Genomic DNA, 22,406 nt, shown 5'->3' on the forward strand with positions numbered 1-22,406 from the left:
CTAAAGATACCAATCTTGGATTTGATGATGTGATATCACTAACTCAATCTGACTAAATTGTTGCTCCCATCAAATTATATTTGTTTGTGTGATGGAATTATGGCTGCAGCGATTTGGCTTATGTTGGATTGAGATGTCAAGTTTTCATGTGGTTTTGGTCAAATATTGGCGACAAAATTTTACTGGTATTGAGCATATTTATTGGATGAGAAATACATTGGCGATGATTATATGGGAGACTATTAAGACAAGAGGTGCGGGTACTTGACATATACGATAAAACTATATGTGGTTATGTCACATATCTTATGTGGAAGAGAGTTGCAGAGACGTCGAAATATTTTAGAAAGATCTAGTACGAAAGTTTTTGTGCCACTGTGTCTTCATTCCAGAATTACATTTGGGCACATCGTGTTTAGTGTTACGTTTTGTGAAAAGAAGTTTCAGCCACATATTGCTGCTTACAACCCATAACAAAGAGAAATCAAATATGAAGTTGGATAATAACTGATTTTTTTATTGGTTAGCGAGTAAAACTACTCCACAGAAAACATCGTCAAATTCCCTTATGCTATATTTTTCTTAATGTATGATATTTACATCGTATATGTAATAATTGTGTTACGATAATTCTGTATATGTTTTTGTAAACAACTCTACGATTTTAATTGTTTTGTTACTTTAAATACAATTCTGAATTATCTGCAGTAAAGAGAGAAACAGTGTCTTGTACCAGTACTAGGTTTATCTTCAAAACCAGGGGGGCTAGATCCCAAACTCTTTAAGTTTAGGAATTAGCGAAATTATCTCATTCTCACTATTTTCGAATATATATGTATAGTAAATATTCATTATATTCCTCATATTTTCGTTACATAACCTAAAGATAAAAAATGGTTTTAATTAATGACGATTAAATCGAGCCACCAGAATGTTGATTAAAGTTCTTCTTCTTATATCTCTCTACTCTCTAATTGGTTAACATAATTTGTTACTTATCTTACACGCCCCGAAAGATGATGCTGGAATTGTTAAAACGAACATACACATTCAAATCTTTTTGGTCGGACTAATCCTAATATATAGTAATATCCAAGAATGCATGTTGCTGTTTCTTTTTCTTTTTTAAAACTTTGTTTTTTTTTTCTCAATTTGCAGCTATGTATTAAATCAAGTATTTTGTTATATTCCTTGTTAGTAAAAGTTGAAAAAACTGAGGATATCTAAATTCAAAAGAGTACTCCATGCGTACAGTTTGTTCATGATTACGCATTTCTCTTATACGTAAATAACTACTTTGATTTATTTTTCTTCGATATTTATATATCTAATTAATCTCTGTAACGATATATCTCAAATAAACGATCTACAATGACGTGTACCATGTATCCATTAACAAATCCCAAATCTGATTCAAAGTAGATTATTATCTCTAAATAGACTAGAGATACACGTACTAACCAAATCGAGTTATCCCTTTAGTAATATTTATTACAAGTTCCTATTTTGGTGTTAGAGACTGTTTTTTTCTCCAACACATATCTATTACACAAGTCTTATGTAATAAAAAAAAAAAAAAAAATCAAAAGAGATAAGAGCGGAAGCTGTCCGTAAAAAAAAACAGAAGAAACTGTCAAAAAGAAGACAATAAGATCTCCACTAAAACTGGGTTTAAAGAACATGGAAAAAACCACTTCCCCGATTCATAAGCCAACATCATTCTCTAACACAATCCATTCCTATTAATAGACCACCAAAACACTTGTATTTAAGAAGCTCACAAGCTCTTAAGTTTTGGAACACAAGCTCACAAGTTTTTGTTTTAAAATAACAAAGCAAAAAGTCGATAACAATCAATAAGTGAAGAATAAACTAATAATGGCTGGAGGAGCCTTTGTATCAGATGGTGGTGGTGGGGGATCAAGCTATGAAGGCGGAGTCACCGTCTTTGTCATCATGACATGTATTGTGGCCGCTATGGGAGGTCTCCTCTTCGGTTACGACCTCGGAATCTCAGGTCAGTACATTCCCTTCTTCGGGTGTCCATTTACTCTAGTTTCTGGCAATGTAATGTGACTTGTTTTGTTGTATAGGGGGAGTGACATCAATGGAGGAGTTTCTGAAAAAGTTTTTCCCGGAGGTGGATAGGCAAATGCACGAAGCGAAGCGCGAGACTGCTTACTGTAAATTCGATAACCAAATGCTCCAGTTGTTCACTTCCTCGCTCTACCTTGCGGCTCTTGCGTCTTCCTTTGCAGCATCGGCTGTTACAAGGAAGTACGGACGCAAAATCTCCATGTTTGTTGGAGGGGTTGCTTTCCTCATAGGTTCTCTATTTAATGCATTTGCCACCAATGTTGCAATGCTTATCGTTGGTAGATTGTTGCTCGGAGTCGGTGTTGGATTTGCTAATCAGGTCAGTCAACAACATGCGCGGTCTTATTGTGTTTATACAGTATGTGGTTTAGATCTAGACATTCTATTTTTCTCGGCCCGGTTTGGTTCAGTTTTCAATCAATTTCAGTCAGATATGGTTCCAAACTAAATTCATTTCTTCTTCGGCTAAGGTTATCGGTTCAGTTTTTACTTTAATCTAAAACAGTTAAAAATCTAGATAAATAATTTATTTTCATTAATATAAATGAATGGATATTGGTTTATTTGATGAAAATTGGTTGTACAATTCCGGTTTTGAATAATTCGTTTGTTATAAAAATACCGTTACTCTGCTTAGTTTGAAATAAATAACTTTATATTTTCCACAGTCTACTCCGGTTTATCTCTCGGAGATGGCTCCCGCAAAGATCCGAGGAGCACTTAACATCGGGTTTCAAATGGCTATAACCATTGGGATTTTGCTTGCAAACCTAATCAACTATGGAACATCTAAAATGGCTCGGAACGGATGGAGAGTGTCCTTGGGTTTAGCCGCTGTTCCGGCTGTCGTTATGGTTATCGGATCGTTTATTTTGCCCGATACACCAAACTCGATGCTCGAGAGAGGCAAGTACGAACAAGCGAGAGAGATGTTGCAGAAGATTCGTGGAGCTGATAACGTAGATGAGGAGTTTCAAGATCTTTGTGATGCTTGTGAGGCTGCGAAGAAAGTAGAGAATCCATGGATGAACATCTTCCAACAGGCCAAATACAGACCCGCACTTGTTTTCTGTTCTGCGATTCCTTTCTTCCAACAGTTTACTGGTATCAATGTGATCATGTTCTACGCCCCCGTTCTCTTTAAAACTCTAGGTTTCGGGGATGATGCCTCCCTCATTTCAGCGGTTATTACGGGTGCGGTCAATGTTGTATCTACCCTTGTCTCCATCTATGCGGTTGACAGATACGGAAGAAGGATTCTCTTCCTTGAAGGAGGCATCCAGATGATCATTTCCCAGGTAAAAATGCTAGTTCGAGTTTGCGCATACATGTGGAAAAATAAAAACAACATTTTCAATTCATACTGTATATAAATGATGATTTCTTACCGTACATATATTGTTTGATTGGTCATTTTGCAGATTGTTGTTGGTACCTTGATTGGTATGAAGTTTGGAACCACGGGAGCAGGGACCTTAACACCTGCAACAGCGGATTGGATCCTAGCTTTCATATGTTTATATGTTGCAGGATTTGCATGGTCATGGGGTCCATTGGGATGGTTAGTACCAAGTGAGATCTGTCCGTTGGAAATCAGACCAGCGGGACAAGCCATCAACGTCTCTGTCAACATGTTCTTCACTTTCCTCATTGGACAATTCTTCCTCACGATGCTTTGCCACATGAAGTTTGGCCTCTTCTTCTTCTTTGGAGGAATGGTTGTAATCATGACCATCTTCATCTTCTTCTTGTTGCCGGAGACAAAAGGGGTTCCTATAGAAGAAATGGGAAGAGTATGGAAGCAACATCCGTTCTGGAAACGTTACGTCCCAGATGATGCTGTTACTGGAGCTGGTGAAGAAAGCTATGTCAAGGAGGTTTGAGAGCCAGAAAAGCGAAGGTTTCAAAAAGTTGAGGCATTGGTTGTGGTTAGCCAGTGGTGTTTGGTTGTTTTTTCAATGGAATAAACCAACAAAACGTGAGAATTTGTGGGCGGGTGTCGAAGAAGAAGAATGAAAAGTTGTTGAAAAAAGTCTTTAATGCTGAATTCTTTTACCTGATTCATTCCAATAAAGCCAAGCAAAATTTGTTTCTTTGCATATGCATTTGTTTTTCTTTTCTTTTCTTTTTACCACCAAATGAAATTAAGAGCAAAAATTGCAACAGCCAAATGCTAGTCACTGAGAACAAGAGTACGATGATCAGTCATGCTTCGATCTACGAAAACCTAACTAACTAGACAATGGCCAAGTATAAGCCAAGAAGCGTAGATATATATTCCCCTATGATGTTTGTTAGATTCTGATAACAGCTCAAGTCTTTTCTATTTGTAAAACTTGTTGCGAGATATACACATCAAACGAGAGACGGTTGATGAAGATCACAACTGAAGAGATTTGTTTACAATTAGAAAAAAACAGTGTTGAGACAGAGGAATACCGGTGCGAATAGGGATTTTCACGCAACAGATATTGAGTTCAAGAGACTATCAATGTACTCCTTAAGCTTGGCCTTCGTTATAGCACCTTCTCTTCTGCTACCTGGAACCTCCTTGCCGTCCTTGAAGAGGATGAAATGAGGTAAACCATAAACCTTGAAATCTGCTATCAACTTGGGATTAGCGTCGTGATCAATCTTTACAATTGTCAATTTTTCACCATATTCCTGAGACAAAAAGAATCATTTCAGAAAACATGAAAACTAAAGAAATCTCAAACTCTATCGTTGTAAGGAAAAGCTCAGAATCGAAATGTATAATCAGTAGTTTACTGTCATTTCTTCAAATCTATTCTCTAAGTACTCGCAAAGGAAGCTCTACTCTAAACACTAGCTGACTTTTTTAGTAGTTTTCGAGCTAAGAGTATATGATTTACAATAGTTGGCTGACTGGCTCATACAAAAAAAATCTCAAATCCCAAGTTTGTATATCATCAAATTTTGTGTGAAATCTCTTTTCTCAAATCAACAGATCTCATTCAACTTCAAATTCTCGCGATTCTCCAGTAGAACAGTATGAATTCCATGATCATCAACACAAAAAGCGATTCATCAAACCTGAGATAAGGCTTCCATGGCGGGATAGATCAATTTGCAGGGACCGCACCAAGTAGCGACGAACTCTACCAATACCGGCAGGTCCGATTCAAGAACCGTACTCGAAAACTCACTCTCCCCAATCTCTTTGATTCCGCCGCATCTTATCGCCGAATTTGAGATGTTCCTGGTTCGTCTGCCACCAGACCTGAACGAAAGTAGGTGGCGGTTAGCCGCGACGGAGGTGACCTGAACTGAGCTGAGAGGCTTGACGGAGACGGAAGAAGCCGGAGAAAGTGAACGAACCGGAGGAGTGAGATATGATCGGATAAGAACCGTCGAACTGGAGACGATAGAGTCCATGGCTTCTTCGTCCACGTTCTCCTAATCCTCTGTGTTGGTTGACTCAGCAGAACATACTCAGAAGAAAACGTTTGTGTGGCATAGGAAAGTAAAAAAAATCCAGGTGATGATTTTTTTCAAAGTCCACTGCTTCTTTATTCTTTCAATTTGGCCCCATACTTTTAGAAAATCATACAAACAATCTTCGTAAGTGGGCCGGGCCTGAAGCCCAGAATTCAAAAGTCCTCGCCGGAGAAGATTGAGTTGGCGACACAATCACAGATTCGCTGAAACGTCGTCTCTCGTTCTCCTCTCCCTCTCTCGTCTTCAACGTTTTGAGATTTGCAGATTCCGTCATGACCTCCGGCGGAAACTCTATCGGATCCACCGTCCCAGCGGAGACGGAAAAGATGTTCTTCTGCTACCAATGCAATCAGACGATCACCATCTCTATTACTTCCTCCGCTGATCCTTTTTGTCCTCTGTGCAACGAAGGTTTCCTCGAAGAATACGTAGACCCTAACCCTGATCCAATCCCCAATCTGATTCTTCCGATGTCGGATCCAATCTCATCTCGCTTACCTTTCATCCCAGTCATGGACTTCACGAATCCGAGTTTCTTAGGGCAATCGATGGAGCCACAGGCTACTACTCAGCGACAGCCTGATGCTTTCGATCCGGTTAGATTTATTCATAACCATCTCCTGCAACTTCAATCAAGCGGAATCAATGTTCAGTTTTTGTTCGAGAATCAACTCTCGGATGCAGCTAATCCGTTACCAGGAAATCACGGAGATTACTTCTTTGGGCGTGGTCTTGAGGATCTGATTCAACAACTAGCTGAAGATGATCAGAATCGATACGGAACTCCTCCAGCTTCGAAATCAGCCATTGATGCGCTCCCAACTGTGAAAGTGACTAAAGAGATTTTGCAATCGGAAATGAATCAGTGTGCTGTTTGTATGGATGAGTTTGAAGATGGTATTGAAGCTAAGCAGATGCCTTGTAAGCATGTGTACCATCATGATTGCTTGCTTCCATGGCTGCAGCTGCATAACTCGTGTCCGGTTTGTCGACATGAGTTACCCACGGATGATCCTGATTATGAGAACAGGACTCGGGGAGGTCAGACGAGTGGAGACGGGGAGGGATCATCGGGTGAGGCCCAGACGCCGAGGAGGTTTAGTATATCGTTTCCATGGTCATTCAGGAGACCAGATGCAAATTCAGATTCTGGCAGTGGATCTGATATGGATACTAGAGAAGACGATTTGGATTGAGGTTTGTGATTTTCTATCCCGCTTATCTTGGGCCTGATGTTTGTGTGCAAAGTGGTTTACTTCTTGCTGGCTGAGAAGTGAGAATTGGTAGATATGATAACTGATTCGTTGTTAGAAGGACCTCATAAATGAAATTGTGATAAGCATTCTAGGCATCTGTGTTGATGTCTAACATATGGTATCAGCATGAGTTGGTTTGATGGCATTCAAATTTTGTAGCTTGACTGATTGTAGATGAAAGCATGTAGAAGTATAATCTTTTTTACTTGCTCTTGTCTACTACTCTAGGTAACAGTAGCTTTCATAGCTTACTAGTTTTAGTCTATGAGAAATTAGACCTGCCTAGATTGAGATGCATGAATCGTTGAAAGTCATTACCTTTCAGCGATGTTGAAGCCTAGGTATATAAAGGAAATGGTTATTGTAGCAATGGGCTACTAACTTACTATGTTTAGAGTTTGATTTTGCTTGCTTGTTTTATATTGCAAGATTTCTTGTTTACTCTGTATATTAGCATGTGGTTTTTCCATCAGTCTAAAGATGAACATTTCTGGTTTGCCTCTGTTTTGATTGTACTGTTGAAAAACAAGAGCTTTGTAGATTTAGGATTTAGATGACGATATTGGGGAACTCGTAAATGGAAAGTTACCATTATTAACAGTGATTGGAGTGGTACAACTGTTATGGCCTTAGCTAGCTTGACTCAGACTGGTCTAGTATGTTACATACGATGGTGATCAGTTGTTATATTTTTAGATCAATGTGTTGAAGCTAATCCAACGATGGTTTTGTTTGTGTGCAGTCTTTGCTTGGTTTGGAAAATAAAACGTGAAGGAGAGCCAATACAGAAAAAAAAAAGCAAATTCATTTTTGTTTACACTCAAAAACTGATAAGAAGATGACGAAGAAAACTGTATATTGCGTTTAATCAGGTTTCAATGTAAAATCTACTGTACATATCACAAAACGTCTCCTTCTTTTGGGTTCGTTAGGGATTTGATTTATATTTTACGAAACTGAGAATTTTTAAAATTGTAATTTTATCTGTACTGTAATTTGTAATCAAAATGTTTACCGTATAGTTTGTTGCGTAATAAATAACTTTTAAAGAATATTTTTCTTAATATATACTAATAATGCTGGTTGTTGATGTTAAACGTCCAAATGTGCCTACATATTATTACCAAATAATGTAGTGTCACCGATCAAAACATTACTTTGTTTAATTATTCGCTTCAACATATATATATTTCTTACAATATAATAGGACTGTGAACACAACCACAAAAATGTCAAGGTGTTTTCTAGAATCTGCGAAATCGAATATCGTGGGGGTCTACATCAATCTTAATCATATGATCATAATCTTCTTTTAGCAAAGAAAATATAAATTGTTCTTTCGGCATATGAAATGTACTTAACTATCTTTAGCTTAGGTAACCACCCAATTATTATTATTGTTGAGAAGTAAAGTCCCAAATTTTATTATTTTTAGTGACATTCTAACGAATATTCATAACCAAAGACAATTTCAGGTTATGTAATGGGTTGACTACTACACATAAAATATTAAGGATCAATCATAGTATTTGATTGATCCCTTCAATCTTTTATATATGTAAACTAGATCATGTAATTACTCTTGTAAAATACCCTAACAATGTCTGTAGTAGTATATAATCTCATCTCATTACTCAATAAAGATTATCAATTCATTACAACATTTACATGGTATCAAGAGCCAATAATTCTTAACGAAGAAAAAAAAAACATCCCTTCTTTTCTTTGCATCATATTTCTCTTTTTCTTCGCCGCCGCCATGTCTGCTCCTCCTTCTCCCTCAATAACAGAGAGTATCATCACCAACTCTGTTACTCTTCACACGATCAACATGACCAATGTTACGAAACTCACTGCAATCAACTATCTCATGTGGAAGCTTCAAGTTCAGGCCCTAGTCGACGGCTATGGTTTACTCGGCCATCTCGATGGGTCGACTGTTGTTCCTCCTCCGACGACCACCACGGCCAACATCGTCTCGCCAAATCCGGAGTTTGAGATGTGGAAACGTCAAGATCGGCTACTGTATAGTGCTCTTCTTGGCTCTATCTCTCTCTCGGTTCAACCGATTCTTTCTCGTACGACTACAGCGGCGGAGATCTGGACAACTCTGGCGTCGACATATGCAAATCCGAGTAGGGGTCATATTAAGCAGTTGAAGGATCAATTGGGGGTCTGGAAGAAAGGAGATCGCACCATTGATGAGTATATGCAGGGTCTCACGATCAGATTTGATACCCTTGCCAATCTTGGTGCTGCTCTGCCTCATGAAGAACAACTTGATCATGTGCTGGAAGGTTTGCCAGAGGAGTATCGACCTGTAATTGATCAGGTGGAGAGCAGAGACACACCGCCTACACTCACGTATGTTCATGAACGTCTCCTAACCTATGAAGCAAAAATTCTCGCTAAGGCTGCTGCTGTTCCTTCCGGCTACGGCGAATGTAGCTACACACCACAACTCCAACAACAACAACAATCGTCATGTTCAACACCACAACAACAACAACAAGCAGCGGTCCAATACCTACAACAACAATTCTTCTCAGCAAACATGGCAGCCTTCCAACAACAATAACAATCGTGGCTCACGTCTGTATCAAGGTCGTTGCCAGCTCTGTGGTGTTCAAGGTCACTCCGCGAAGAGGTGTCCTCACCTACAGAATCGTCTCTCATTCACTGGTTCCCAGCAACAGAGTCCCTTTACGCCATGGCAACCACGGGCGAATCTCGCTATTGGTGGGGGGGGGTGTAGACCCCTGGGTCATGGACAGTGGTGCAACGCATCATCTCACTTCGGACTTGCAGAATCTCTCCCTGCATCAGCCATACACCGGAGGTGAAGGAGTTCTTATTGGTGATGGCTCTGCCTTACCGATAACACATACTGGTTCAATAACTCTTTCCTCTTTTTCTAAACCGTTAGCATTACGTGATGTGTTGTGTGTTCCTAACATACACAAAAATTTGATCTCTGTATACCGGTTGTGTAACGCTAACCAAGTCTCGGTTGAATTTTTCCCTGCTGCATTTCAGGTGAAGGATCTTCAAACGGGGGACCTGTTGCTCCAAGGCAGGACTAAAAACGAATTGTATGAGTGGCCGGTTAAAGCATCTCACGTTACTGCTCTCTATGCGTCACCGGGTCCACAAGCTTCTTTGTCTTCATGGCATGCTCGATTGGGGCATCCATCTATGTCAGTTTTGAAAACTGTTATTTCCAATTTCTCTTTGCCTGTGTCTTCTTCAACACCGTTGTCTTGCTCGGATTGTTTGCTTAATAAAACGCACAAGTTGCCTTTTGCTTCATCCTCTATCTTCTCAACCAAACCACTTCAATATGTGTTTACGGATGTGTGGACATCGCCCATTCTCTCGGTTGATAATCAGAAATACTATCTCATTTTGGTCGATCACTTTACGAGATATACGTGGTTTTATCCTCTTAAAAACAAGTCCGATGTTCAGATTGTGTTCAAGGCGTTTAAGGCACTCGTGGAGAATCATTTTCGGGAAAAAATTCAAACCTTGTATTCAGACAACGGGGGTGAATATATTGCTCTTCGTGGTTACCTCGCTGCTCATGGAATTGCTCATTTTACTTCTCCACCACATACCCCTGAACATAACGGGATATCCGAGAGGAAACATCGTCATATCGTAGAAATGGGACTCACGCTGTTATCTCAAGCTTCAATGCCTAAACGATATTGGACATATGCCTTCTCCACTGCGGTGTATCTTATTAATCGTCTACCAACTCCTGTCCTTCACAACGTCTCGCCATATCAGAAGTTGTTCAATGTTTCACCCAATTATCAAAAGCTGCGGGTGTTCGGGTGTGCTTGTGTTCCATGGTTACGTCCTTATACATCTCACAAGCTTGATGATCGTTCCAAATGTTGTGTGTTTCTGGGCTATTCAAACACTCAGAGCGCCTTCCTTTGTCTGGATACTCAAACGGGTCGGGTTTATACATCTCGTCATGTCCAATTTCTTGAAGCAAAATTTCCGTTTGCACCACACTCGGTGGTTCCCGATTCCACGACGACGGCTACACTTGGTTCTGCTCCTCTACTCGCGACTCCACTCATACATTCGTCTCCCCCGATCCTTCACCATCCACCCTCCTCTCCGATTTCGTCACACCACAATGCTACCTCCTCTACAATGGCAACGCCGTCGACAACATCAAACACGATTTCCTCGTCTCCATCGATCATGGCCTCGTCGTCATCACAGGTACGTCCCCTTCCCTCGATCTCTCAATCTTCCTCGTCTTCTCCCTCTTCCTCTGAGCCTACTGCTCCCACTGAAAATGGGCCGCAACCCACCCCAGCTCTTACCTCCTCCTCTAAATTTTTCTATTAATCCGAATAGCCCATCACCGGCCCAAACACAACAAAATATCCATCAAGAAAATAATAGCCCAAACTCAAACCAAACACATACCCAAACCTCTTCTCTTTCCATGACCGAAGACTCCTCATCGTCTTCCTCCTCTGCTCCGCTGTTTCCTCACGCTCCGGTGCATCCAAATCCTCCACCACCGCCGGGTAATGCTCATCCCATGGCCACTCGTTCTAAGACTGGGGTGATTCAACCAAATCGTCGTTATGCAAATATGGCCACTCTCACCTCTGCTGAACCACGCACTGCTCTTCAAGCATTAAAGCATGACGGGTGGAGACAAGCTCTAACCGCCGAGATGAATGCTCAATTGAATCAACATACATGGGATATTGTTCCTCCTCCTCCGAATGCGTCGATTGTGGGCTGTCGCTGGGTTTTTACGACCAAGTATAATCCGGATGGCTCTGTTGCTCGCCTCAAAGCTCGGTTAGTTGCCAAGGGCTACAATCAAAAGCCGGGTTTAGACTATACCGAAACCTTCAGTCCAGTTATCAAGACCACCACGATTCGCACTATTCTTGGAGTAGATGTTGATTGTGATTGGCCGATTCGTCAGTTAGACGTTAACAATGCGTTTCTCCAAGGCACTTTAACTGAAGAGGTATATATGGTTCAACCCCCTGGTTTCATTGATAAAGATCGTCCTGATCATGTCTGCAGATTGCGCAAAGCGATTTATGGTTTAAAACAGGCACCGCGTGCATGGTACACCGAACTCCGGACGTATCTTCTTGCAGTGGGTTTCATAAACTCAATGTCCGACGCATCTCTTTTCATTCTCCGTCAAGGTCGCTCAATACTATATATGTTAATCTATGTAGATGACATTATAGTCACAGGGAATGATCGTGTTTTACTTGCTCGTACTCTTGATGGCTTAGCATCTCGGTTCTCCGTTAAGGATCATGAAGAGCTGTCGTATTTTTTGGGTGTTGAGGCCATAAGGACGAAGCACGGCCTTCATTTGAATCAAAGGAAGTATATTCTGGATCTTTTAGCAAAGACGAACATGCTCATGGCCAAACCAGTCGCTACTCCAATGGCCACAAGTCCAAAGCTTCAACGACATGTTGGTACACGGTTGTCTGATCCAAATGAATACCGCAGTGTTGTGGGGAGTTTACAATACTTGGCATTCACACGTCCTGATATCGCTTTTGCGGTTAATCGTCTTTCCCAGTACATGCATTCTCCTACCATGGATCATTGGCAAGCTGTCAAATGACTGTTACGGTACCTGTGTGGTACATTCACACATGGAATCTTTCTTCGTCGTCATAATTCACTCTCTCTTCATGCGTATTCGGATGCGGACTGGGCAGGTGATAAAGATGATTATGTGTCTACCAACGCTTATGTTGTTTACCTTGGTCATAATCCCATCTCGTGGTCCTCAAAGAAACAAAAAGGTGTCGCTCGTTCGTCGACCGAAGCTGAATACCGATCTGTCGCTAATGCATCATCGGAGGTCATTTGGTTATGCTCGTTGTTGCAGGAACTTGGCATATCTTTACCACGACCACCGACCATCTATTGTGACAACATGGGGGCAACCTATCTCTGTGCTAATCCGGTTTTTCATTCAAGAATGAAGCATATTGCCCTGGATTTTCACTTCATTCGCGACCAAGTTCAGACCGGCGCACTTCGTGTGGTTCATGTCTCCACTAAAGATCAGTTAGCTGATGTTCTTACCAAACCTCTTCCCCGTCCTGTGTTCACCCATCTCATTCACAAGATTGGAGTCACAAGAAGTCCCTCCATCTTGAGGGGGCGTATTAAGGATCAATCATAGTATTTGATTGATCCCTTCAATCTTTTATATATGTAAACTAGATCATGTAATTACTCTTGTAGAATACCCTAACAATGTCTGTAGTAGTATATAATCTCATCTCATTACTCAATAAAGATTATCAATTCATTACAACATTTACATAAAACAGAGGAGTGATCGAAACATGGACTAATTCTAATTATTTCTATTGTTACTTGATGGGATTTCGATTTCTTTTTATTATTTTTCGCTTCTGAATTTTTTTTGAAAGGATTCGTTCTCCAAACTTATAAAATGTGACATTCTCTTGAATTTGAATGGGTCAAAACATATTAATAAATGTGATCAAACTCTTAAATAAAATTGATGATAATTGAAAAATACACTCTCTATGTAGAAATCTACTATCATTTTCAAAAGAAATAACATTAGAAGAATTAAGAATTAATAACTTTTGTTTGATTATAATTTTAAAAAGAAAACCCCTATTAAATGAGGAAATTATCGTCATTAAAATCTATGATCACATAATTTGAAAAACAAAATAAAAGCATCAGTTAAAGAAAAATAGCAAGGGGTAAAATAGGAATGTTGACCATGTGATGTGCTTAAAATTCCACTGTTGGGTTGCCAAAAAAGACATTCACAATTGTCGGATATTTAATTAATAGACCCCAAATTAATATAAATTAGATGAAAGTAATATAGAAAACAGTTTTACTAAGCAGAGAAAAAGTTGCATCCTCTTCTTCTCTCCTTCTTCCTTTCTTCAATTCTTCCTTTTTCTCTGATTTTACCAGTCGCCATTGTTACTGTGAAACCCCAACTGTTATATATATATCTTTTACTTTTACACCATCTTCTTTAATCTATATTCTTTCCTTGCTTTTTTCATTGTTTACTGAGTTGTACTAACTCAGGATCACCAAAGTTAATGAATTTTTGGGTGTCTGATTAAGATCGATCTCATCGGGGCAAACCAAGAAGAAGTTCATACATGAATCTCATGTTCCTACAATAAAGTGGGTTCCTGATTGCCGCCTTTTCTCCCTTTTTTTTTTGGTTGAGAGACTAACTTTTAAAGGTAAATTGTATGAGAGCTAGATCGAATCATTTCTTATGAAATCGAGAAATTTTATGTCTTTGTCTGATTTGTGATCGTCTTTGTCTGATACGGGAATTGGTCCTCTGCTGATTAAAAAAAAAAAAAAAACGTTTCTTTTTTCCTTGTGTAACATGATGATGATTCAAGATTCAATCTAAATTAGATTGTGTTCGATCAGATCAATATTTTTTTAATATTCTTTACAATACATCCATTGGATCTTGCATTGCGTTTACTTCATCAAGTTAAGCTTTCTTCATTTAGAGAGAGAACCATAAAGTCTCTGCATTTTCTGCTTCAGAGGATTGTCTAAATTTAGAATCTTTTTCTTTTTTGAGTTCGGAACTCTGTAATAGTGACTGAACATTGAAAGAGCACTTTAGTATAAAGTTTGGTCCCCCCTCATTCTTGCTCTATTAGAATTAGTTCTCTTTCTGGTCTCATTTCTTTTGAACTAAACACTTCTGTCTCTTACAGGAAAATGTCACAGAAGGTTATGCCGTCCATTCAGTCACTTAAATCGATGCCAGCAGACTATAGGTTTCTTGGTTCACCAATCTCAGATCCTCTTGAGAATTCTTCTGGCGCAAGTTTTAGTGTGACCAATTTGATTATTCCACCAAATGGTCACTTGAGGAATGGGGTTAATGGCACTGTAAGCTCTGTTGGGGGAATGGATAGTGCTAATGAGGATTCACCGTATAGCGTGCGCAGCATTTCAAATGGAGAGCGGTCTTCAACTGGTGATGAAGATCCTATTGTGCCCTTGCCTCAGAGTAATGATCACAGGTGGAGTGACACAAGCGCATATGCTCGGAAAAAGGTATCATTAAGGTTCCTCTATCGCTACTTTTGTTGTTTGTTGAATAGCCAAGTTGGACTACTAGTGAACAAACGTTCCTTTTCTTATGTAGAGAGGATTGGACTGACAACTTTTCAATTTCAGGTACTGCAATCTTGGGTCCAACTTCCAAACGGTAACTGGGAGCTGGGGAAGATTTTGTCAACTTCAGGAGAAGAGTCTGTTATTGCCTTACCTGAGGGAAAAGTAAGTGACTTTTTGAATTCCCTTAGGTAGATTTTAATTATTATTTGTAGTGTTTGATCGGAAACTATTTCTACACTTGATACAACAGGTTTTAAAAGTCAAATCAGAGACACTAGTGCCTGCAAATCCTGATATTCTTGATGGAGTAGATGATCTTATGCAACTAAGTTACTTAAATGAGCCAGCAGTGTTGTACAACCTTGAGTATAGGTACAACCAGGACATGATATATGTAAGCCGTTTGTGCTAATATAGTTTACTTTTCCTGTCATGTTGACAGTCTCTTCCCTGAATTTTATAGTGACATGGTACAGCCTCTATTTTTGGTTTTCTGATTTTTTCTTTATGGTGATAGACAAAAGCAGGGCCTGTACTGGTGGCTGTGAATCCCTTCAAGGAGGTTCCTTTGTATGGGAATCGCAACATTGAGGCATACAGGAAGAGATCAAATGAGAGCCCTCATGTCTATGCTATTGCAGACGCAGCAGTCCGTGAAATGATACGAGGTGAGATCATTTTTCTTAAATAGTCAATTGCTTAATATATTACACTCTATGTTTTAAGTCTTATCTTTTTTGTTTTCCATTGCAGATGAAGTTAACCAGTCTATCATTATCAGGTTAGTCAAAGTTTCCTCCTTAAATATTAATTACTACAATTAACAGTAAGCGGAGTTTGAGTGTCTATCTCTGCTCGGGAATTAGTCGTCATGTGCCTCTATATTTATAAAGTGCTGGTATGGTGGGGCTAAATCAATTAGGTAAAAAGATACTAGTCTTGGCCTGTACAGATGCATTAGCTGTGACTAGTGGACCTGCTGAAGTAATCAATTCTTCCACTTTGTGCATCTTGAAGTGTTTTCTTATCTTAAGACTTCTTTTCATCCAGCGGTGAGAGTGGAGCCGGGAAAACTGAGACAGCAAAGATAGCAATGCAATACTTGGCCGCTCTTGGAGGCGGAAGTGGGATTGAGTATGAGATACTAAAGACTAATCCCATCTTAGAAGCATTTGGAAATGCAAAAACGTTGAGAAACGATAATTCTAGTCGTTTTGTAAGACCTCCAGTTTCCACTATGCATTTTGTACACTGTTTTTTTCTTTCTCTGTATTTTCAAAAGTTTATCTCATACTATTTATTTGATGTTAAATTTGACAGGGTAAGCTGATAGAGATTCATTTTAGTGAAACAGGGAAGATTTCGGGTGCTAAAATTCAAACATGTAAGCATAAACCTTGTAATTGCTACTTCAAACTGTTTGTTATTTTCCTTTACGACAGCTGATATAGCTTTTTTTTTGCCCTTAATCTTCAAATTTTGCAGTTTTACTAGAAAAGGTAAGTTCCTCTATATTTTTTTTGCTGCTTCAATTTTCTTTATGTTGGTAGATAATTAGTTAACATTGACATGACTTCTTTTATTGTTTACACTTTCATAGTCTAGAGTTGTTCAATGTGCGGAAGGAGAAAGGTCATATCATATATTTTATCAACTTTGTGCTGGGGCTTCACCTGCGCTTAGAGGTATGATGTGAATATCTGAATCCTAAAACGTGCTTTTGACAATTCTCTTAAATAACAATTATGTGCATCTCTTGCAAGTGAAAATGATTTGTGTAAATTAACATTTGACTCGGTGGATTTTCAAGGTCAATTGTTGTGATATAGAACGTTACATATGTTCATATATATGGTTACTAACTAACTGGTTTGAGAAATATTGTTTATCTGACATTTTATTCCACTCATCGTTTAATCAGAGAAGCTAAATTTGACAAGCGCAAAACAGTATAAATATTTGAAACAGAGTAATTGCTATTCAATTAACGGAGTCGACGACGCTGAACGTTTTCACGCCGTTAAGGTAACTCCCTCATTCAGGCAAACTTTTTCTTCATTCTTTCTCTACTGGTTTGAGACATTTATTCCAACCTTTTGATTTATAAACTCTTTGCCATTTTCAGGAAGCTCTAGATATTGTGCATGTTAGTAAAGAAGATCAAGAAAGTGTATTTGCAATGCTTGCTGCAGTATTATGGCTGGGGAATGTTTCTTTCACCATTATTGACAATGAAAATCACGTTGAGCCTGAACCAGATGAAAGTATGGCTCTTCAGTCCTTAAATAGTGATACCTGCTCCTTTATATATATAATGCTAGTCTGTATTTGTACGAAAAAAATCACCTCTATAGTTTTTGTTTAATTCTCGTGGAGCAGGAGTTTGGTTATAGCAACTTGCTGCTTAATCTATGTGGATCATTTGGCAGGGTACACAATGCAAGACTAAATAAGTGCTGTAATTGTTTTCTCTTTCAGGTTTATCAACTGTTGCTAAATTGATTGGGTGCAACATCAATGAGCTTAAGCTAGCTCTATCGAAGCGTAATATGAAAGTTAATAATGATACTATTGTACAGAAGCTAACACTATCGCAGGTGGGCCTTTTTAGAAAGAATTACTTGCACTTGATTCTTTGTGCGTAATTGTTATTTGAGCAGGGTTGCCTCTTATTTATTTGGCATCAAACCTTGTTTTTTTTTTTTAACTGAATTTCTTTCTTATGTGCTTTCAGGCCATTGACGCTAGAGATGCTTTAGCAAAGTCAATCTATGCCAGCCTATTTGACTGGCTGGTTGAACAGATAAATAAATCTCTTGCGGTGGGAAAGAGGAGAACGGGCAGATCTATCAGCATTCTTGATATCTATGGCTTTGAATCATTCAATGTATGCTCCGTTTTAGTCTCCCTTTGCTTTTTCCGGCATGAACTTACATAATCAAATCGTTTCATGTATGCTTCTTCTGTTAATTTGGTTTGGTTAATAACTTTAATGTTTCAGAGAAATAGTTTTGAGCAGTTCTGTATAAATTATGCAAATGAGAGATTGCAGCAACACTTCAATCGTCATCTTTTCAAGCTAGAGCAGGAGGTAACGTTACCCCTTTCTGCTATGGGTTCTTGTAGTATATCTACGTAGAGCATGGACAATCACACACAAGCAATTGAGTCCTGAAGGCTTAATATTTATTTTTGTTTCTTCCAGGAATATATTCAGGATGGCATTGACTGGACAAGGGTCGATTTTGAGGACAACCAAGATTGTCTCAGTCTCTTTGAAAAGGTAATGTAGGAGCTACTCTCCTCTAGAGTCATAAATCATCATATGCTACATATCAGTATGTCTGTTACTCAGTATAATATTGTAACATTCTGGCGATAAATTCCCATCATCAAGCTGCATAGCAACTGTTAAAAAGAAAAAGAGGTTTGGGAAAGATATATTGTTATTCCAAAACTTGTGTGTTTAAGACAATTAAGTATCATTTTCTGTGCAGAAACCATTAGGTCTGCTTTCTCTTCTGGATGAGGAATCCACATTTCCAAATGGCACAGATTTGACACTTGCCACGAAGCTTAAACAACATTTAAATGATAATTCCTGCTTCAGAGGAGATCGGGGGAAGGCTTTCACTGTTGCACATTATGCTGGAGAGGTAGCAGCTCTAAAAATTCAGTGGCACCATTTACATGATATATAGCTGGGTTTGTGGGTTCATTTTGAGGTTTAGAAATCAAGAATGAATCAGTAACCTGGTGGGATTCTTTTTTGACGTTACTTTTACTTGTTGTTTCAACTTAGGTTACATATGAGACGACTGGATTTCTAGAGAAGAATCGAGATTTGTTGCATTTGGATTCTATTCAGCTTTTGTCATCTTGCTCTTGCCACCTTCCTCAGGCGTTTGCTTCTAGTATGCTCATTCATTCTGAAAAACCTGTTGTGGGTCCTTTACACAAAGCAGGTGGAGCTGATTCCCAGCGGCTTAGTGTAGCAACTAAATTTAAGGTTGGAAAAACACAGCTTGCGTCTGTTACTATCAAACCTTTCAAACTTGTTGTGGGTTGATTAATCACAGCTTTCATCTCATTAACGTTTGTTTCCCCTTTCTTGTCCAAAAGACTTCTGGTTAAACATCTTATCATCTTATGATATCTGATTATGACCATGCCTGGATATTCTTTTTCAGGGGCAACTTTTTCAATTGATGCAACGTCTAGGGAACACTACTCCACATTTCATTCGCTGCATAAAGCCAAACAATGTTCAGTCTCCCGGGTTGTATGAGCAAGGGCTTGTATTACAGCAGTTAAGATGCTGTGGGGTCCTAGAGGTAGTTCGAATATCTCGGTCTGGATTTCCTACGAGAATGTCTCATCATAAATTTGCCCGAAGGTAATACCTCCATCTCCAGTTGCTGCACTTTCATTGTATTGCATGTCCTCCTCTACTTTTAGTTGCAATAATGTTGAATGAACAGTCATATTGTTTTTCTTCTCGTACTTTAGGTATGGTTTCCTTTTGCTGGAGAACATTGCAGAAAAAGATCCTCTAAGTGTTTCGGTTGCAATTCTCCATCAGTTTAATATCTTGCCGGAGATGTACCAAGTTGGCTACACAAAATTGTTTTTCAGAACTGGCCAGGTACTATACTTATTAGTCTGATGTCTTGACGACCACAAATTAGACATTCTTACTGGAATATGTTTGCAGATTGGGGTTCTTGAAGATACAAGGAACCGTACTCTTCATGGCATTTTACGTCTTCAAAGCTATTTTAGAGGGCACCAAGCACGATGTCGTATAAAAGACCTTAAAAAAGGAATTACTATTCTTCAATCATGTATTTCCCCTTGTCTCATTTCAATATCTTGGTCTTGTATATGTTATCTCGTTACAGTAGAGACATATTTAACTTAACTTGAGCTATGGCTTCCTAATACATCCTTCTGTTCAGTTATTCGTGGAGAAAATATAAGAAAGGAATACACGGAGTTATTGCAGAGGCATCGAGCTTCTGCTGCTATTCAAAGCCATGTTAAGAGAAGGATTGCTAGGCGACAGTATAAAGCCACGGTTGATGCATCTGTTGTAATACAATCAGGTGCGGAAGGGTTGATTAATGCTCATGACTAAAACTAACTAAACCTCAAAATGTATTAAAAATCAGAAGTTTCAAAAAAATGCTGAAACCTTTTTTTGCAGCAATTCGCGGCGAGCTGGTTAGAAGATGCGCCGGGGATATTGGATGGCTAAAATCTGGAGGCACCAAGGTCCTCTAAAAGTTTTCATTCTTTTCTTGCATTTGACTATAGGATGTATATGAATATTTCTCAACTCTTGAACTGATTATTTATGCAGAGAAATGAGTCAGACGAGGTGCTAGTGAAGGCATCGGTTCTTTCTGAACTTCAGCGCAGGGTTCTTAAAACAGAAGCTGCTCTTCGTGAGAAAGAAGAGGAGAATGACATCCTCCGACAAAGACTCCAGCAGTACGATAATCGGTGGTCTGAATATGAAACAAAGATGAAATCCATGGAAGAAATTTGGCAAAAGCAAATGAAATCTTTGCAATCCAGTCTTTCCATCGCAAAGAAAAGCTTAGAGGTTGAAGACTCAGCGAGAAATTCTGATGCATCGGTAAATGCAAGCGATGGAACAGATTTAGATTCAGGAGGTAATCATTTCCAAATGGGCCATGGCAGGTCAAGAAGTGTAGGCGTGGGTTTAAGCGTGATAAGCCGATTAGCTGAGGAATTTGGACAGAGAGCTCAGGTATTTGGTGACGACCGAAAGTTCTTGATGGAAGTGAAGTCTGGTCAGGTGGAAGCAAACTTGAATCCAGACCGGGAGCTAAGAAGGCTGAAACAGATGTTTGAGACTTGGAAGAAGGATTACGGAGGGAGACTAAGGGAAACAAAACTGATTCTAAGCAAACTTGGGAGTGAAGAAACAGGTGGTTCAGCGGAGAAGGTGAAGATGAAGTGGTGGGGAAGGTTGAAGAGTACCAGGTATTAATGGTTTCTTCCTTCTCTTGAGATGCACGTCTCATTTTTACACGTTTGATGTATCTGAGGTTTTGGTTTTGTTACTGAGAAGTGAGAAGGCTCCATGGGACTAACAGAGTCATGTTTCTCATTTCCTTCCAAATATATTGGTAAAATCAGTAAATAATTTATCTATCAAATACATATTTATGTCATCTATTTGTCAAGGCTTCCAAAATTCAGTGGACATGTTTGTGTTTTTTGCTATAATTTCAATTATTATACTGTCGTGAAAGGAAAAAAGAAATCAAGATATATATATATATCTTAATCTTAATAGTTTTTTGACCAAAAAAAAAAAAAAAAAAATCTTAATAGTTTAAACATCTATGTAATCATGCATGCTAAGGCCTAAGAGCAAAATTCTCATTGTCGATATCGAGTAGTCGACCAAGCAATACATGCACTCATAGAAAAAGAGACATCTACAAAATTTAATGAGCCAAAGTAGTCACAGCACATTACATTTGTTGAAAGCATCAACCCCGTATGACTAGGTTGTCCTTGTCTCCTGGATGGATTACGCAAGAATTTAATTTGGTCCTAAGACTAATTGGTTCAAATATTCTTCATTGTTTTCCATTATAGAGGATGTGATGAATACCAAGTTACCAACTAATCAAAATATTTATGTAGTTAAGAGTACAAACATCTCACCCAAATCAGATGCTCCGACCTTGCATCATAAACAACATATCTGCTCCATCCTTGTTTAACCAAAATCTCGTGTCATGAACGATTCTTCCAACCACATTTGTTATTAAACCCTTTTTTGTATCCATTACACCCTTCTAAACCCACCAAACAACACTAAATGGAGCTTAGGGTCCTCTCTTGACCAAGTCGAAAACTAAACCCACACATATCCCTTTAAAAATATGTCCCATCATAAGTTCATAACAATGTTTTTATAAAAATTGAAAATGAAAAAAACTCGAACATAAACATCAAATAGAATTGAATTAGATTTGTTCCCAAACCGTCGTTTTGCTTAATTCTTAATTCCCTTATGATGTTTTTTTCGACGAACAATTCACTTCGAATTTCGACATGAAATATATCTCGAAATATGTCTTACACATACAATTCACTTTAAAAATGATTGTTTTCCATTCTAATATGGAGACCATCATACTTATATCTCAAGTTCCATTCTAATTGATGCTTACCGTGTTCATTGATATGGAGATCTTCAAGCTTCAGATTTAGAACTAATTTTGGCTGCTTTCATTAAAAACATATCAAACTTGAGTGAATTTTGTTTAGGTGTTTTTTTTTTTTTTGTTAATTATCAAATTTAGTCTATAATAATAACTTACCAAAAAAAAATTGGAAACTTTTGAAAATGTAGTAATTCAAAAGTTT

The 22,406-nt window shown here is 38.7% G+C and overlaps 4 protein-coding genes across 5 annotated transcripts; 3 read left to right on the top strand and 1 right to left on the bottom strand.

The window, feature by feature from the left end:
• Positions 1-1,878: 1,878 nt before the first annotated feature.
• On the top strand, positions 1,879-4,255 carry LOC17898805 (sugar transport protein 9). Its single transcript, XM_006305941.2, has 4 exons — positions 1,879-2,017; positions 2,094-2,416; positions 2,766-3,395; positions 3,519-4,255. Exons 1-4 carry the CDS (start codon positions 1,879-1,881, stop codon positions 3,978-3,980), a joined length of 1,554 nt encoding a protein of 517 aa, XP_006306003.1. The 3' UTR covers positions 3,981-4,255.
• Positions 4,256-4,396: 141 nt separating this feature from the next.
• LOC17899761 (thioredoxin X, chloroplastic) lies at positions 4,397-5,566 on the bottom strand. The gene is made up of 2 exons (XM_006304169.2): positions 5,152-5,566; positions 4,397-4,761 (listed from the first exon to the last, which is right to left on the bottom strand). The coding sequence occupies exons 1-2, from the start codon at positions 5,491-5,493 to the stop codon at positions 4,555-4,557; spliced, it is 549 nt and encodes a 182-aa protein (XP_006304231.1). The 5' UTR covers positions 5,494-5,566; the 3' UTR covers positions 4,397-4,554.
• Positions 5,567-5,746: 180 nt separating this feature from the next.
• LOC17898537 (E3 ubiquitin-protein ligase RING1-like) lies at positions 5,747-7,866 on the top strand. Its single transcript, XM_006306443.2, has 2 exons — positions 5,747-6,753; positions 7,555-7,866. The coding sequence occupies exon 1, from the start codon at positions 5,829-5,831 to the stop codon at positions 6,750-6,752; it is 924 nt and encodes a 307-aa protein (XP_006306505.1). The 5' UTR covers positions 5,747-5,828; the 3' UTR covers position 6,753; positions 7,555-7,866.
• A 5,871-nt stretch (positions 7,867-13,737) lies between these two features.
• Positions 13,738-21,244, top strand: LOC17897524 (myosin-3). Of its 2 annotated transcripts, none has more exons than XM_023789363.1 (24): positions 13,738-14,086; positions 14,585-14,930; positions 15,054-15,155; positions 15,244-15,387; positions 15,511-15,661; positions 15,747-15,774; positions 16,044-16,209; positions 16,314-16,377; positions 16,479-16,492; positions 16,594-16,678; positions 16,915-17,018; positions 17,119-17,257; positions 17,472-17,590; positions 17,728-17,880; positions 17,995-18,084; positions 18,199-18,276; positions 18,491-18,649; positions 18,796-19,002; positions 19,184-19,389; positions 19,503-19,638; positions 19,708-19,837; positions 19,952-20,098; positions 20,200-20,267; positions 20,356-21,244. In XM_023789363.1, the coding sequence occupies exons 2-24, from the start codon at positions 14,589-14,591 to the stop codon at positions 21,010-21,012; spliced, it is 3,489 nt and encodes a 1,162-aa protein (XP_023645131.1). In that variant the 5' UTR covers positions 13,738-14,086; positions 14,585-14,588; the 3' UTR covers positions 21,013-21,244. The 2 variants fall into 2 exon arrangements, with proteins under 2 accessions (XP_023645131.1, XP_023645132.1); XM_023789364.1 differs by having other exon boundaries at positions 13,738-14,024.
• Positions 21,245-22,406: the final 1,162 nt, after the last annotated feature.

This window comes from Capsella rubella, unplaced genomic scaffold, assembly GCF_000375325.1.
Source record: "Capsella rubella cultivar Monte Gargano unplaced genomic scaffold, Caprub1_0 scaffold_1, whole genome shotgun sequence".
NCBI classification, from domain to species: Eukaryota; Viridiplantae; Streptophyta; class Magnoliopsida; order Brassicales; family Brassicaceae; genus Capsella; species Capsella rubella.